The sequence below is a fragment of the Nerophis ophidion genome, linkage group LG01 (genome assembly GCF_033978795.1).
Source record: "Nerophis ophidion isolate RoL-2023_Sa linkage group LG01, RoL_Noph_v1.0, whole genome shotgun sequence".
In the NCBI taxonomy this organism is placed as follows: Eukaryota; Metazoa; Chordata; class Actinopteri; order Syngnathiformes; family Syngnathidae; genus Nerophis; species Nerophis ophidion.
In genome coordinates this window covers 78,171,865-78,190,893 of record NC_084611.1, presented here as the reverse complement: position 1 = coordinate 78,190,893, position 19,029 = coordinate 78,171,865, and the positions used below count along the sequence as shown (strand labels likewise).

At 39.3% G+C, this 19,029-nt stretch overlaps 1 protein-coding gene across 1 annotated transcript in view; it reads left to right on the top strand.

Annotated features, from left to right (window-relative positions):
- LOC133560173 (protein sidekick-1-like) overlaps positions 1-19,029 on the top strand; it is an 849,418-nt gene that overhangs the window by 758,481 nt on the left and 71,908 nt on the right. The window contains exon 28 of the mRNA XM_061912393.1: positions 3,230-3,328. Within this exon, the coding sequence (XP_061768377.1) occupies positions 3,230-3,328 (99 nt within the window). The remainder of the gene's footprint in view (positions 1-3,229; positions 3,329-19,029) is intronic.

The window sequence follows — 19,029 nt, the reverse complement described above, 5'->3', positions numbered from 1 at the left end:
ACCGCGCGCTTCTTCTTCTACGAGGGAAAATAAGATAGGCGGCTGCTTATTGTAGTTGCAAGACCTCTTTAGGTATTTTAATTCGGACACTGAAGAAGAAGAATTCGAGGGATTCGTGGATGAGTAATAACTTAATAAAGTGAGCTTTTCATGTTTATTTTGTGTGTTGTGTTGTGTGACATTAACGTTTGAGCAATGTTGAGTTATCGATATATTGTTATTGCTTTGCACTAGGGCTGTGAATCTTTGGGTGTCCCACGATTCGATTCAATATCGATTCTTGGGGACACGATTCGATAATATATCTATTTTTTTCGATTCGATTCGATTCGATTCTCGATTCAAAAAAGATATTTTTCCGATTCAAAACGATTATGTATTCATTCAATACATAAGATTTCAGCAGGATCTACCCCAGCCTGCTGACATGCTAGCAGAGTAGTAGATTTAAAAAAAAAAAAAAGCTTTTATAATTGTTAACGACAATGTTTTATCAACTGATTGCAATAATGTAATTTGTTTTAACTATTAAACGAACCAAAATATGACTTATTTTATCTTTGTGAAAACATTGGATACAGTGTGTTGTCAAGCTTATGAGATGCGATGCAAGTGTAAGCCACTGTGACACTATTGTTCTTTTTTTTAATTTTTATAAATGTCTAATGATAATGTCAATGAGGGATATTTAATCACTGCTATGCAGAAATTATAACTAATATTGATACTGTTGTTGATAATATTCATTTTTGTTTCACTACTTTTGGTTTGTTTTGTGTTGTGTTTGTGTCTCCTCTCAATTGCTCTGTTTATTGCAGTTCTGAGTGTTGCTGGGTCAGGTTTGGTTTTGGAATTGGATTGCATTGTTATGGTATTGCTGTGTAGTGGTTTGTTGGATTGAAGAAAAATAAATGAATAAATAAAAAATTTATGGGGAGAAAAAAAATCGTTTTTTAGAAAATGAGAATCGATTCTGAATCGCACAACGTAAACAATTCGATTCGTATTCGAATCGATTTTTTCCCACACTCCTACTTTGCACTATTTCGAGACGTCGTTAATGGAGTTAGTGTTACTGCTGTTGTCTAGCAGTTCAGTGACAATTCCTGCTTTCCTGAAATCATGTCTCTCAATAAGAGCCATTTTGAGGTCTTTATATAAAACACACAAATGGAAATGAAACGGCACGGCCTGGCGCAGTCATATATCCCAGCATGCACCGCGCGCTTCTTCTCCTACGGGGGAAAATAAAATTGGCAGCTGCTTACTGTAGTTGTGAGACCTGTTGTGGCTCAATATTGGTCCATATCTGAGGCGCACCAGGTTATAAGGCGCACTGTCAGCTTTTGAGAAAATTTTAGGTTTTAAACTAGACAAACAAGTCAATGGCGTTTTAAAATCGTGTTTTTATCACCTTCGTCTTTTAGTAAAGGTTAAACCCTTTTTATCTTTTAACCTTTTTGAACAAGTCGTGCATGCTTTTATTTCAAGTCGCCTGGACTACTGCAATGCACTTACGCTGGCATTAGCCAAAAAGCTCTCTCCCGGTTGCAGTTAGTCCAGAACGCGGCAGCACGACTTTTAACAGGGGCCAGGAAACGCCAGCATATAACCCCAATTCTTCAGAGTTTGCACTGGCTCCCTGTTCATTTTAGAATTGATTTTAAAACATTGCTGTTTGTTTTTAAATCTTTACATGGACTGGCACCTCAATATATCTCGGCCCTCATCCAAATTTACATTCCTGCGCGCGCTCTGAGGTCCGAGAGCCAGTTCCAGCTCGTGGTGCCCAAGACCAGACTTAAGACCAGGGGAGACAGGGCCTTCTCTGTGGTCGGACCTAAGCTCTGGAACACTCTGCCGCTCCATGTTCAAACTGCTTCCACAGTGGAGTGTTTTAAGTCTCGTTTTAAGAACCACTTTTATTCTTTGGCTTTTAACACTATGTGAGTTGTGTGATCCTCTGTTTTCTGTTGTCCTCTGTGTTTTTTATACACTTTGATTTTTATTTTACTGTTTTAATTGATTTTACCCTTTAAAATAGTTTTTAATCATATTTGTTTTTATATTGTTTTTATTTGTTTTATATTTATTTATTTATTTTTGTTTGTTTGTTTTTATTCAGTCATTGGTGGAGCATAATATATATATATATTTATACTTTTTTTTAATTTTATTTTATTTCTTTATTTATTTATTTTTTACAATTGTTTTTAACATGGCTGTGCAGCACTTTGGAAACGTTATTGTTGTTTAAATGTGCTATATAAATAAAGTGGATTGATTGGATTGGTTTTTAGGTGCGCCTTATAGTGCGGAAAATACGGTAGGTTCTGATGCCAGCACCTTATATATTTTGTACGGATACATAAATACAAATTAGTGGGTTCTCAATTCAATTTAGGGGGTTTGTGAAAGAAAATGATATCCCCAAGGGGGGGGCATGACAAAAAAAATAATTGAGAAGTACGCCTTAGAGTGTAGAAAGGATGCTTGCATTGAACTTTAACAGCGTCACACACATTAGAGCGTGCATGTTTGTGCAGATGCTGTAAGATGGAGTGTCGTAACAACAGCCTACTTTCTGGAATGGCAGCAACCTTTTTGAATAATAAAACACAAGGACACACACATATTCTTCCACGAATACAAGCGGAAATGCACACACACAAACACACACACACATCATCAAGCACTGTCACATTTGAAAAGTTTTTCTCATTTCAGGGTGAAACCAGAACAAGTCAATTCGTCAACGTATAATGAACCTTCATTGTGTGTGTGTGTGTGTGTGTGTGTGTGTGTGTGTGTGTGTGTGTGTGTGTGTGTGTGTGTGTGTGTGTGTGTGTGTGACTCACAATGACAAGTATTTGATGGTGTGGAACATGTACTTCTATCAGGTTCAAAGGCAGAGACAGCAAGGTTAAGAGAAAATTACATTTTCTATTTTTGCATCTTTTAGAGGCCCGTCTTAAAATATTTATAAGACACTCACTCTATACTGTGTATATGCTCGTGTGTGTGTGTGTGTGTGTGTGTGTGTGTGTGTGTGTGTGTGTGTGTGTGTGTGTGTGTGGAGGGCAAAAGCATTCTCGCTTCCTCGTAGTCACGTACTAAATATGTAAGTGCTTCATGTAACTGTGCTTGTCCTTTAGCTCTTGGTATATTATTAGTGGCCTGGTCCCATGCCAACTCTGATTTCTATTTTTGTCCCCCGCCCTCTCCCCAGTCCCAGGACCCCCCGTCAGGGTGGTGTTTCCGGAGGTTCGCCTGTCTTCAGCAAGGGTGGTGTGGGAGCCTCCCACAAACCCCAACGGCCTCATTTTAGGTATGAAAAAACACACACACGGAACAACAGCAACCACAACACACTTCATTTTTTTTAAAAGTATGCACGTAAACAGGAAATTAGAAGTTATTATTTCACTTTCATTTTCTAAACATAGACTAAAAACGCATTTTCCTATAGTTGTTCCAAAATATCATCTGGCAAATTAAATTGCAAATGCAATCTGTGTGATTGTGGAAGTAGTTCGTGCACAGGTCATTTTGACTGACCTCGATATGTTTTTGCACTGTCCAAACATGTGATTAGGGATGTGTACCGAATCTAGTACTTTCTCAGCATTGACCGAATCCCGCCAATACTACCGGGCACCTGTCATAATCCCTTGCCATGGTCATGCTTTATTTTATTTTTACTCCCTTAGTTCTGTTTTCAGCACCCCAGGGTGTGTGTTTCTTAGTTGCCATGGATGCTGATTATTTTCACCTGCCTCGGATTAGTTTTCGGGACGCCCACCCGCTCCCAGGCACTAATCAGAGAGCTATTTATTCATGCCTTTCGCCACACTCAAGTCTGGCTGACTTGTTTGCTTCACGCAACAGTTACGTTCGTATACCTGTTTGATTTCTGTTCTAAGCTTCGCCGTAGCTTCCGCGCTGTCGGCACGCTTTCCTGAATTTTGTGTATTCATGACTGAGTTATGGAAAATTAATAATTTTCCTATCTGCACTCTTGCCTCTGGAGTTCCGTCTGCATCTTGGGGAGACGACTAGCGTAACCGCACCGATTCATGTAAAATCCAATCCAATCCAACAGTACCTGGGCTGCGCCTGACGTCACGCCCAGTAGCCGACTCAGCTGCCTCTGTTGCGATCCGTGACTCGGGTCTTCACGTTAATTATTTTTCCATCTTTGTTTCATTCTCCGTCTGAACCGTTTATTTCCTGTTTCGTCCATCACTATATTTACTCATTAGTTTACCTGCTACACTCGGTCCTGCACACCTGCTTCAGCTAATCACCCTCCTTTATAAGCCAGCCTTTTCTGTTCAGTCCTCCTCGAATCCTAATTTGCCCACGCGCAACAGTGACGACTCTCATCCGTCTTCGTATGTATATTCTCGCTAGCTCTTACGCTAAGCCACCTCATATTCCAGCTTTCATGCTGAATGTTTTGTTTACTCTTTTGTGTCCTCGTGCCAAGTTTTAGTTTTCCTTGTGTTTGTCCTAGCTTTCACGCTAGCGTCTTTTGTTTGCCTTTTCTCTTTACACCAGTGTTTTTGTTCCTAGCCTTTTATTATTTAATAAATACCTTTATATCAATCAATCAATCAATGTTTACTTATATAGCCCTAAATCACTAGTGTCTCAAAGGGCTGCACAAACCACTACGACATCCTCGGTTGGCCCACATAAGGGCAAGGAAAACTCACACCCAGTGGGACATCGGTGACAATGATGACTATGAGAACCTTGGAGAGGAGGAAAGCAATGGATGTCGAGCGGGTCTAACATGATACTGTGAAAGTTCAATCCATAATGGATCCAACACAGTCGCGAGAGTCCAGTCCAAAGCGGATCCAACACAGCAGCGAGAGTCCCGTTCACAGCGGAGCCAGCAGGAAACCATCCCAAGCGGAGGCGGATCAGCAGCGCAGAGATGTCCCCAGCCGATACACAGGCAAGCAGTACATGGCCACCGGATCGGACCGGACCCCCTCCACAAGGGAGAGTGGGACATAGAAGAAAAAGAAAAGAAACGGCAGATCAACTGGTCTAAAAAGGGATTCTATTTAAAGGCTAGAGTATACAAATGAGTTTTAAGGTGTGACTTAAATGCTTCTACTGAGGTGGCATCTCGAACTGTTACCGGGAGGGCATTCCAGAGTACTGGAGCCCGAACGGAAAACGCTCTATAACCCGTAGACTTTTTTTGGGCTTTGGGAATCACTAATAAGCCGGAGTCCTTTGAAGGCAGATTTCTTGCCGGGACATATGGTACAATACAATCGGCAAGATAGGATGGAGCTAGACCGTGTAGTATTTTATACGTAAGTAGTAAAACCTTAAAGTCACATCTTAAGTGCACAGGAAGCCAGTGCAGGTGAGCCAGTACAGGCGTAATGTGATCAAACTTTCTTGTTCATGTCAAAAGTCTAGCAGCCGCATTTTGTACCAACTGTAATCTTTTAATGCTAGACATGTGGAGACCCGAAAATAATACGTTACAGTAGTCGAGGCGAGACGTAACAAACGCATGGATAATGATCTCAGCGTCTTTAGTGGACAGAATGGAGCGAATTTTAGCGATATTACGGAGATGAAAGAAGGCCGTTTTAGTAACGCTTTTAATGTGTGCCTCAAAGGAGAGAGTTGGGTCGGAGATAATACCCAGATTCTTTACCAAGTCGCCTTGTTTAATTGTTTGGTTGTCAAATGTTAGAGTTGTATTATTAAATAGAGTTCGGTGTCTAGCAGGACCGATAATCAGCATTTCCGTTTTTTTGGCGTTCTTACCTTTGCTGTGTTCTGCTTCGACGCATCCTCGGGAAAACAACACCAGCATTACCATGCCGAAGAAGAGTCCTCACAGCCTCTTCACACTTTGACACTTGCTGATCACTCCAGCAGCACTAAGAGCAGACTCAGCCAAATTCCCTTTGGTAATGTTGAAATTTTCAATGTCAACAAAGCAAAAAAAAAAAACGCTCCAACATAAGTAAAGTAAGGCTCCACTTTTCTAAAAATGTGCTAGCTCGACGCTAATATACATTGGCTTTGCTATGGACATGCTACTGATTAGCATTTTACATGGTGATTTTAACCCCACCAATGTCAGAGTTATTTGGTGACTAACCCCAAGATGCAGAGATGGCGGCAGGCATGGAGTTAGAAAACATGATTTAATAAAGATACTAAGACAAAATCAAACAAAAGGGTACTAACACTAAGCGCGCACGAGGCGGATAACAAACCAAGGGTCTTTAGCATAGAAGCTAGCAAGAAACAAAAAAGGGCTTAGCGTGGAAGCTAGCGGGTTACAAACAGGAAAACAGATGTCGTTACTTGTAGAGTGAAAACAAAACAGAAGCTGGGAACAAAAGACAGTAAGTTACAAACAAACGAATGTAGCTTACCGCTACGCTGCACTAAAACGACACGATAGCAACGACAGGAGCGACTGTGGCAACGACAATAATCCAGCCCTGACTGGAGGAGAAAACAGGTCTTAAATAGTGGCTGGCTGATTGATCACAGGTGTGGCCAGGTGCCAATCAGCCACAGCTGAGGGTTACACAGCACTCAGGTAGACAAAGAGGAAACAGAACCAAAATAAGAGTGCTGACAGGAACTAAAGACAAACGCAGAGGAAAAACTAAGACATAGACCAAAACTGTCAGCGACAAGCCTGACAACCAAATTTGTAAACCACAACTAAGATGCATGTTACAATCAAACAGCTGGAGCATTTTAAGTACAATACTTACAGTATAAACACTTTTTAGGACACAACAAAAAAAAACACCATAAACTATACACTACTGACATCTAACGCAGGGTTCCCCATTCTACGGCCCGCGGCCCAAATCCAGCCCGCCAGCGTTCGAGAGCTGGGCCGCGGGAAGTCCCGATTCAAAAATATACAGTATATATATATATATATATATTTTTTTTATTATTATTATTTTTCAAATCTGTCCTTTCTAATCCATTTTCTACCGCTTGTTGCTTGTTACTCTCAGAGTCTCCTAGCCGCTTAGGCAAATCACATTGTCTAGAAATGCATTTTCCAATCGATGACGTGATATCATATATATATATATATATATATATATATATATATATATATATATCCCGGCCCCCGGCCAAATTATTTTAACCCAATGCGGCCCCCAGGTCAAAAAGTTTGGGGACCCCTAATCTAACGTCTTGGACTTTGTAACTGTAATTGCAACTTAATGAGACTCAGGAAAGTGATAACAAAACCAGATATAGCAATTAATATTTATTATTGCGGACAGCGTGGCTAAGTTGGTATAGTGGCGGTGCCAGCAAGCTGAGGGTTCCTGGTTCGATACCCGGCTTCCGCCACCTTAGTCACGTCCGTTGTGTCCTTGAGCAAGACACTTCACCCTTGATCCTGATGGGTTGTGGTTAGCTCCCGCCATCAGTGTGTGAATGTTTGTGTGAATGGGTGAAAATAGTGCCAAAGCACTTTGAGTACCTTGAAGGTAGAAAAGTATAACAAGTGAAGTGTTAAGTGAATTATATTTATATAGCGCCTTTCTCTAGTGACTCAAAGCGGTTTACATAGTGAAACCTAATATCTAAGTTACATTTAAACCAATGTGGGTGGCACTGGGAGCAGGTGGGTAAAGTTTCTTGCTCATGGACACAACGGCAGAGACTAGGATGGCAGAAGCGGGGATTCAACTTAGAACCCTTAAGTTGCTGGCACGGCCACTCTACCAACCGAGCTATGCCGCCCCAACAACAAGTATAACCCATTTACCATCACCAAAATTTGGTACTGTTGAGTACCAGTACTGATTCCCAGGTACCTGGATTTTTTACCGTATCAGTTGAAATGTAAACGGTAGCCATCTTTACATGTAATTGTATGTCATCAAATGTGTAAGTATGTCATATATACAATATGTAATAATGACGTCCATTTTAAAATAGTTTTGCTTACAAAAGTCTCACCACAGCTCAAAATCTTTTCCAATATTTACTCTTGCCTTAGATTTTCTACATGCATAATTGGAGGCAAGTTTTCAGCCTTGACTGAAAATCACTTGTCGCTTCGCTAAGAATGCTTTTGTGTAAGTGTCAGTCATGACCGCCGGCCTTTTTACTCGGGCCGTCTGTCAATTTTTCCTCAGCATAGTTAATTATTGTTGAACAATATATACATTTAAAAATATATATGTTTTGGTAAGCCACCTAAGATGTGGTGGGAGCTATATTTTTTGGTTCAGAAAATGGAACTTTGAACAAGTATTTTACACTTACACAATAAAAAATAAAGAAATGTGAGTAAACATCTTTTCTTGGCAACGTTAAGAGCAAAGCTGGCGATCATGTTGATTAGAAAAACTGAAAAAAGCAAACACTGAACGATGACAGTTGCAATCGTATATAGTAGTACAAAATAAATAAGAACAACTTTAATATAAAAAAACATACAAGGTAAATAGAAATCAACTGTTTAAAATGAATGTCACATTAAATAAAGGAAAAAACCCATGTTGACTTCGCTTTTTGCTCTATTCATCACTGCACTATTGTTTAATTAGCCTTGCACATATTAATTATACAATCACTTGTTTATATTTTTCGTTCATCATTAGTATTTCTTGTTTACACTGAACAAAGAGAGCACAGTCTACTAAGTGTATTCATTGTGTGCTAAACATAAGTGCCCGATATAACTGATTCCGATTATAATAATAAATGAATGAAATATGTTGCTTAATGGTGTTGACATTGGCATACATGCTTCTGCAGAAGAGAGGAATAATTGATTGTTTATTGTCAAATTTGATGGTGCTGCTGGTTCAACTGGAATACATGTTTTTTTTTACTGTAGATCACGGGTGCCATACGTACGGCCCGTGGCCCAAATCGGCCCCGAGAACAGGTTTTTTACGGCCCACGGAATAAGTTTGCTCGGTATAAAAATGAGCCGAAATTTTTGAATGAAAAAAACTGCTGTTCTAAATGTGTCCACTAGATGTCGCAATAGTAATTTTGTGTATCTTTGTAGTTAATGCTACACGTGTAGAACAAATAAACCCCATGATGTTAGTGCACCAATCAAGGAAAATGAGCAAACTACATAAATAACATCCTGTAATTTGATTTTTATATTATTTTTTTATATTGATAGATAGAACATTAACACCAATGAGTTGACTGATGAACAATATCACATATTTTATTCAGAAAGTATAAATAACGACAAATAATGATAGAATACTATTAACCGCAACATGTAAGTGTAAAAAAAGACAAAAACATTATGATTTGTACATTTTCAGAATGTGCTTGTTCTATTTTTAAACAAAGAAAACAATCTGAAGTTGTCTATATTTTTAAGTTATCGTACCATATTTCAACCAGTTCAGCCGACTAGGGCAGTAGTTCTCAAATGGGGGTACACGTACCCCTCGGGGTACTTGAAGGTATGCCAAGGGGTACGTGAGATATTTTAAAAAATATTCTAAAAATAGCAACAATTCTAAAATCTTTTATAAATATATTTATTGAATAATACTTCAACAAAATATGAATGTAATTTCATAAACATTGAAAAACAAAACAACAATGCAATATTCAGTGTTGACAGCGAGATTTTTTGTGGACATGTTCCATAAATATTGATGTTAAAGATTTATTTTTTTGTGAAGAAATGTTTAGAATTAAGTTTACAATCCCCAAAGAGGGCACTTTAAGTTGATGATTACTTCTATGTGTAGAAATATTTATTTATAAATGAATCACTTGTTTATTTTTCAACAAGTTTTTAGTTTTCTTTCTTTTTGTCCAAACATTTCAAGAAAGGCCACTACAAATGAGCAATAATTTGCACTGTTTATACAATTTAATAAATCAGAAACTGATGACATAGTGCTGTATTTTTACTTCTTTATCTCTTTTTTTCAACCAAAATTGCTTTGCTCTGATTAGGGAGTACTTGAATTAAAAAAAAATGTTCACAGGGGGTACATCACTGAAAAAAGGTTGAGAACCACTGCACTAGAGAGTAGATTTTTTTCCATTTGGCCCCCGATTTAAAATTAGTTTGACACCCCTGCTGTAAATGCATTAGCTACTGTATGTCAACAAACAATGTAATTTTCCTCCCATTCTTTAACTGCCCCAAGGGCTTTATAAGAATAAATGAAATTGAATAAAAAGTCAATATCTTAATAACAAATCATACAGCAAAATGTGCATCTAAATGGTCTCACACCTGTGCAACAAGTGCGAATTGATATAGATGTAACTTCACCTGTTTATTATACAGTACATGGTCATTAACATAGGGAATTCAACATTATCTGTGTTTAGTGTCCCTGTTACAAAAAGAAGGTCTTCCTCTCAATGCTGTTCCCTTCTCTTAATTAACATCTGACACTCTTTGCAAACAACCAGCATCCAACATCTGTGTGAAATTGGCAGAAGGAATCAGCGAACCGCGAACCGATGAGTGACCACCGTTTGAATTGTGGAGTCTTACCTGGTGTGTTATTATTTGTGTGGTGCACCATCGAAGAGGACGGACAAGCACTTGTTCTCTCAGCGGGAGACAGAGTTAGTGCAGAACAGACTGAGTGATGTTTATCGGTAATGTCAGCAGGAAGACATTTAACGTAACAAAAATCACACACCAACCCACCAAGGCTTGCTGTGTCCTTGCTTGGACCTGTTCTGTGTCTCCATGTGCAAGTGTCCTTAATGCCCTGGTGGACATTTGACAGACAAGGTCCATACAAAGTGCACATTTCCCTCATCCCGATTTTATGAATAACAAAACGATGTGACCTTTAATACATCCTGAGGATGAAAGCTTGCTACAATATATGATAGCACTGTACCGCTGCAACATACTGTTTGGTAGCTAATACTTGAATAGTTGTGTTGTGATGAATCACAATGGTTGCATTGTTGATTTAATTTGATGGCTTTTTACTTATTATGGTAAGAACCCATCAGACAGGCATAGAAACCAGTCCAACTTAACACATGTGGAATCATTTTATGTTTCAATGTTAAATAGATTTGCTCCCAAATCTAATGGAGCTAATGTAATTTGCATTCTCCAAATTGGATTTAAGCAAAACCAAACTTGTGATGTGATTTAATGTCATTACCTCTTTCTCTGTTTCTTTTTCGTATTTAATGGACATCAACATATTGATAATAACAACAACAATAGAAATGTTCTGATAAGTTTCCATTCAGAAAAGCAGTTCTAATGAAAAACGTAAAACTTTTCAGATTTTTTCAACATAAAAATGCTGTTTAAATAATTATAGTAATAATTCCATCCATCCATTCATTTTCTATCGCTTTTCCCTTTTGGGGGGTAGCTGGCGCCTATCTCAGCTGCATTCAGGCGGTAGGCGGGGTACACCCTGGACAAGTCGCCACCTCATTCCAGTGCCTATAGTAATAATTGTCTGTATTTTTTATATTTTTAATGCTATTGTAATAATATTACAGCATTTTCCGTACAATAGAGCACACCGGTATACAAGCCGCACCCACCAAATTTCAGAAGAAAATGTTTTTTTTCCACATGTTTAGCCGCACCGGACTAAAACCCGCAGATATATATGTTGTGAAAATAGTTATTTACACACAAAGATTTTGTAAATATTTATTCACATACCTTAAATCAGGGGTGCCCATTACGTCGATCGCGATGGACTGGTCGATCTCGGAGGGTGTGTCAGTCGATCTCAAGCCAGGCATTAAAAAATAGACATAAAAATGAGCAATCATCAATCATACCAAGACTTCACTTTCGTCAGTTGTTTGACATTCTCGGCACCCGAGGATCTTGTGAGATGACGCTGGCTGCTGCGAGCTCATATTTAAGAAAAAAATCACTAACAGGGCGGACGCAGAGAAACACATTTTATTTCTAGAGACTCCGTACCTACTGTCAAAACTCTAAAGACCGACTGCACAGTTCCTGTCTTCACCATAAAAGACCTGTTTCATCCTGCCTGTGCTAACAAAATAAGAGTCTCAGAAAGCTAGCGTGCACAAGCTAGCAAGCTACGGAGTTTGATGCCAATGTATTTCTCCCCCGCCCTCAGCGACCGCTTTCTCACTTGCTTGCCCACCCGCACAGTCACTGACGTCACTCACCTGCTGCCAGACATTAAAGGGCCACACACATATGCTACTCTCATAACAAAGTGTTTAAAAACGAGTATGCAAGTTGGACAAATGAGATGCCAAATCCAACCACTTTCATGTGGTATTGGACAGAAAGGAGGACTTTTTTTTTCCCTCCATTTGAAAATGCGGACGTTATCAGCACCACTGTCTAATTCCAATCAATGCAAGTCATCAGAATCAAATACACCAACTTATATTCTTGTCTTCATGAAAGAAAGGAATCTATGTGTGTTAAACATGCTTGTATTATCATTAAACACAATTAACTTGTCAACAAAAATGTCTCTTTCATAAATAAATAGATATAAATTATAAATAGGAATGAGGTAGATCTCCTCGACTTGGTCAATTGAAAAGTAGCTCGCCTGCAGAAAAAGTGTGAGCGCCCCTGCCTTAAATGTTTCCAAACGATGCTTGTAACACAGCATTAAAATGGCTGATAAAAAAAAACAGACGTCATCATCATGAACCCTCGAGCTTTACATTCAGCTCTACAATTACCTCCACGGGGACATTTAATGAATTTACGAAACTGAAACAATACCAAAAAAAAAGCCATTGTAAGTTAATTATACTAACACAGACACTTTTAATCGTGTTAGCATGTTCGCTAATGCTAACGACACCAGCTTGATTATATTACAATAGCAAGTACAAATGTGCATGAAAACACTCCTGCAGACATCACACATGGGATGACTTAGGAAGTCAGAATTGTTTAAGTTTTATTGGAATACTTACGTTGCTTGGAGTGATGAATGAAGAATCTATACGAGTAAAAACACTATGGATGGCTAGAAGATGGAACAGGACTAAATGGAAGGACACTACAGCACCTGCAGCGGGTGAGCTCCTCCAAATGATGGCGCCATCGCACAAACGATAACACTAACAATATTCATTGTTTTTGTTTTTGTTTTAAAACTATTTGCAGAGAAACATTTGTAAATTAGCCGAAACGTTTTATAAGCCGCAGGGTTTAAAGAGTAGAAAAAAAGTATTGGCTTAATTTTACGGTTTGTAAAAAATTTTGGATCCCTTTTTTTGTTTTTCATTTTCTAACACTTTTCTGATCATTTTTAACTAAGTATGCTGTTTATAAGAATCATGGGGGAAATCGTGATAATTTGTTATTAAATAATGCTATTTATAATAATAAGAATGATAGTAGTAAAATGATCTGATCATGTTTTTAAAAGTTTTAAAAATAATAGTACCGTATTTTTCGGACTATGTGTGAATGTGCGTGTGAATGTTGTCTGTCTATCTGTGTTGGCCCTGCGATGAGGTGGCGACTTGTCCAGGGTGTACCCCGCCTTCCGCCCGATTGTAGCTGAGATAGGCGCCAGCGCCCCCCGCGACCCCGAAAGGGAATAAGCGGTAGAAAAAATGGAAATCTGATAATGTTTTAAAATATTTTAATAAAAATAGTAACCTTTTGAGGGTTTTTTTTTTGTTGTTTTAATAAAATGAATAAAAGTTTTCTGGCAAATTTTAAAATACAAAAATGACAGTCTAGTAATAATATTAATACATTTCTGATATTTTTTTAATCAAATCTTCATTTACGTTTTTGTTATAAGTTAAAGTACCTATAATGGTCACACACACACTAGGTGTGGCGAAATTATTCTCTGCATTTGACCCGTCACCCTTAATCACCCCCTGGGAGGTGAGGGGAGTGGTGAGCAGCAGCTGTAGCTGCGCCCGGAAATAATATTTGGTGATTCAACCCCCAATTCCAACCCTTGATGCAAGCAAGGAGGTAATGGGTCCCATTTTTATAGTCTTTAGTATGACTCGGCCGGGGTTTGAACACACAACCTACCGTTCTCAGGTGCTCAGTGGCCTAGTCCGACCAGGCCACTAAAGTTAACTTTAACATTATAATCAGAATATTTTTCAAAACATGTTTTCATTCAAAAGTACTGTTTAATAACAATTGTGATAATTTTCTGATTTGTCTTTAATTGGTTGTTATAATGATGATAATGATATTTTCTGGTGGGTTTTTTTTACTTATCTTTTGTATATGCTGTTTTCTAAACAGTTTAGCCCAATGTTGAGTACTGTATTCTTTTAGAAAAAAACTTTTTTTTTAAAGCACTATACTTACACATTTAATCCTGTAGCGCAGGGGTGCCCACACTTTTTCTGCAGGCGAGCTACTTTTCAATTGACCAACTCGAGGGGATCTACCTCATTTATATATATCATTTATATTTATTTATTTATGAAAGACACATTTTTGTAAACAAGTTACATGTGTTTAATGATAATACAAGCATGTGTAACACATATAGATGTCCTTCTTTCACAAAGACAAGAATATAAGTTGGTGTATTACCTGATTCTGATGACTTGCATTGATTGGAATCAGACAGTAATGATGATAACGCCCACATTTTCAAATGGAGGAGAAAAAAAGTTGTCCTTTCTGTACAATACCACATGAAAGTGGTTGGTTTTTGGCATCTAATTCATCCAGCTTCCATACACTTTACAAGAAAAACATTGGCGGCAAATTCAATAGCTTGCTTGATTGACATTCACGGCACCCGAGGGTCTTGTGAGATGACGCTGGCTGCTGCCAGTTCATTATTATGAAAAAATGACAGAGAGGAAGGCGAGAAACGCTTTTTATTTCAACAGACTTTCGCGCCGTCCCTTCCGTCAAAACTGTAAAGGCCGACTGCACATTTCCTATCTTCACAATAAAAGCCCTGCTTCATGCTGCCTGCGCTAACAAAATAAGAGTCTCGGAAAGCTGGCGTGCACAAGTGATGTGCACGCCAGCTTTCTGAGGGATCGCTTGTGCACGCCAGTTTTCCGAGACTCTGTATTTGTATCTGTATTCTGTATAGTTCTTACCAATATTAAAATATAGTGATAGTGTTAAAAATGTAAAAAGTGTAACGGTTAGTAATGTGTTGCTTTGCTTTACACTCAGTTATTTCCGATGAGTGTACAGTACGTGTACAATGTATGACGACTGCGGAACAAACAGTAGTAGTACATCATTACGTTCTTTGACGTACTACATGAGAAAATATGTAAAAAAAAATATCCTCACAAGCATCCCATCTTGTTAAGTCGGTGTGGCTATGAGTATTTCATGAACTATACAAGCTCTGCCAAGCACGCTAGCGTCACCATAGGCACATTTTGCCAGACGCCAGGGGGGTTGTATGAAATATTTACGCGTTACATCTTTCCTGTGGCGAAAACGAGAAGGGATTTTTTTCTTTTTTTTTTTTTTTTCAAGAAAATGACACAGTCCCGCTTTTGTAATGGAGATTAATCCTCGTGTATTTCACCGCGCCAAAGTCCCTGCGATATTTCGTACATAACGCCGAGCTCCGAACCGAATGTTTTGATGCCTGAGGATTTGCCGTCTTGCTGTTATCCAGTAATCTTCCACACTCTGAGTTTACATGGGCAAACAATCTGATAAAATGATCACACACACAAGCAGATTAGGTGCCTGTCAGCAGATTATCGTCACAGCAGAAGCAATCACCTCTGCACTCCTCCTGTTCGCGGGAATTTAGTCGGATTCGATGCAGAATGTTGTGTATTGGAATTGTGTGATTGGTCTTTTTATCATGCGTAACAAACTCCATCAAGGAACAAATTGTGCTCTTTGTTTGTAGAAATGTTGGTGGTTTTCCAAACGATCAAAGGGATAAAGGATGAATAGAGAAGCATTGATGTGACAATGATGTCATTGCATTACTGAGAGATTTAAAGGAGACCTATATGTGTTCTGCAAAACCAACTTTTCTTACTTACTCGTACCTAACGGAGATATTTATAAAAAAATCTTGCCTTACTTCATACTTCCTCCAAACTATCTGTTTGCCCAGTTTATGACATTTTCCCAAATATGCGGGGTCTGCAGATAGCTCCATTTATGGTATAAATTTACCTGAAGAGCTCTAGGCGAGTCCGCCATTGTTGTGGGGAGGTTGGGAGAAAAGCCATGCCAGCAATCTGGCAATCCCCACCTTCTACCAACCTCGTCTAGTCCGTCGTGTCCTCGAGCAAGACATTTCACCCTTGCTCCTGATGGGTCATGGTTAGGGCCTTGCCTGGTAGCTCCCGCCATCAGTGTGTGAATGTGTGTGTGTGAATGGGTGAATGTGGAAATAGTGTCAAAGCGCTTTGAGTACCTTGAAGGTAGAAAAGCGCTATACAAGTAGAACCCCGTTACCATTTGTCCGACTCTGTGGTCAATAAGCTCACATGGTTTAAGGATCTCAAGCAGGCCACTTAGGATAGGATAGGATAGGATAGGATATGATAGGATAGGATAGGATACGATAGGATAGGATAGGATAGGATAGATCTTTATTGTCATTGCACAAGTACAACGAAATTTCATTTTCGGAACAGTACCACTAAGAGCAGACGTACGTTAAAGGGGGGGACAAGTCGAGACCGCCAACGGATCAGCCACTTACGGCACTCCTTAAAAAGGTGAGAAAAGGGTGACATTGGGGGGTATCAGTCCAAGGCGGGGTTCAGTAACCTTTTGGGCTGAGAGATTCATGAAAGCCTGATATTTCAAAATGTATTTCCGTGAGAGCCAAATGATATTTTTTAACACTGAATACAACTAAATGTGAGCATTTATAAGTAAAACCAACATTTTTAGAGTATAATAAGTCTCCTATTCTTTTTAATAACGTTGTTATTCTAACGCTAACCAATAATAAATATGATACTTCTTACCATTAATGCGACTTTTTGAACAGGTGCAATAGAAAATGGATGGTTGGATTCAAATGCATGAGAATGTTTTATGGTTTGAAAGTTTTTTTTAACACTGTGATTACCGGCGGAATTATTAATTACTTACCTTGTTAAAGGCCTACTGAAACCCACTACTACCGACCACGCAGTCTGATAGTTTATATATCCATCCATCCATCCATTTTCTACCGCTTATTCCCTTTCGGGGTCGCGGGGGGCGCTGGCGCCTATCTCAGCTACAATCGGGCGGAAGGCGGGGTACACCCTGGACAAGTCGCCACCTCATCGCAGGGCCAACACAGATAGACAGACAACATTCACACTCACATTCACACACTAGGGCCAATTTAGTGTTGCCAATCAACCTATCCCCAGGTGCATGTCTTTGGAAGTGGGAGGAAGCCGGAGTACCCGGAGGGAACCCACGCATTCACCAATGATGAAATATTAACATTGCAACACATGCCAACACAGGCGGTTTAGCTCGGTTGGTAGAGCGGCCGTGCCAGAAACTTGAGGGTTGCAGGTTCGATTCCCGCTTCCGCCATCCTAGTCACTGACGTTGTGTCCTTGGGCAAGACACTTTACCCACCTGCTCCCAGTGCCACCCACACTGGTTTGAATGTAACTTAGATATTGGGTTTCACTATGTAAAGCGCTTTGAGTCACTAGAGAAAAAGCGCTATATAAAATATAATTCACTAACTCAATACGGCCTTTTTAGTTTACTAAATTGCAATTTTAAAATTTCCCGGGACTTTTTTCTTGAAAACGTCACGTAATGATGACAAGTACGCGTGACGTCACGGGCTGTTATGAATATGAGCGCTGCGTACACACACAGCTAAAAGTCATCTGCTTTAACGGCATAATTACACATTATTTTGGACATCTGTGTTGCTGAATCTTTTGCAATTTGTTCAATTAATATTGGAGAAGTCAAAGTAGAAAGACATAGTTGGGAAGCTTTAGCCTTTAGTCACACAAACACACGGTGATTCGTTGTTTAAAATTCACCAGTTGAAACTTTACTATGGATCACAGCGGACATGGATCCCAACTGAATGTAAACCAGCAGGTTTCAGTGAGAAAAATGTGGTTAAAAAGTTGCCACTTACGGGATATCAGCTGAGCGTGTGCCTCCCGTACGGCTGCCGTCGACTTCCCCGAGACACTGCGCGTCAACACCCGGTCGTGGACGTACACTTCCGACTATCAAGTACTGTTAAACTCACTAAAACACTAGCAACACAATAGAAAGATAAGGGATTACCCAGAATTATCCTAGTAAATGTCTCTAAAAACATATCAATCCGTCTCAATGCAACGCGATTGCAATCACGTTTTTTTTTTTTAACTTTTTTTTTTTTTTCTAGTTCGTCACTATCAGTATCCTCAAACACGAATCTTTCATCCTCGCTCAAATTAATGGGGAAATTTTTGTTTTGTTCGGTCTGAATAGCTGTTTTTGTTGGAGGCTCCCATTAAAATCAATGTGAATATATGAGGAGCCATCAACATGTGATGTCATCGTCTGCGACTTCCGGTAGAGGCAGGGCTTTTCTCCAGTTGCGAACTTTATCGTGGATGTTCTCTACTAAATCCTTTCAGCAAAAATATGGCAATATCGCAAATTGATCAAGTATGACACATAGAATGGACCTGCTATCCCTGTTTAAATAAGAAAATCTCATTTCAGTAGGCCTTTAAACAATGTCAGCTAAGATTTATCTGAGAGCCAGATGCAGTCATCAAAAGGGCCACATCTGGCTCTAGAGCCATAGGTTCCCTACCCCTGGTCTAAGGTTAGACCCTCAGTAGGGGTCCAGACTGAGTCCAAGAAAAAAACCTCACATAGCATGGCACACATTATACATGAAAAGTTCAGACAAAGACAAGACACAGAGAGCAAGCAGGGAAGGAGGGAGCGGAGAAAATTGCGACTGCCTCCACCAGAGGCAAGAATATGTTAGTAATTTGTTGATAAAAGGTCAGACGAAAAACCAAAACGTAAGAAAACCGAAACAATATTTCTTATTTGTAATAAGGCCATCCTTCCAGACAAAATAC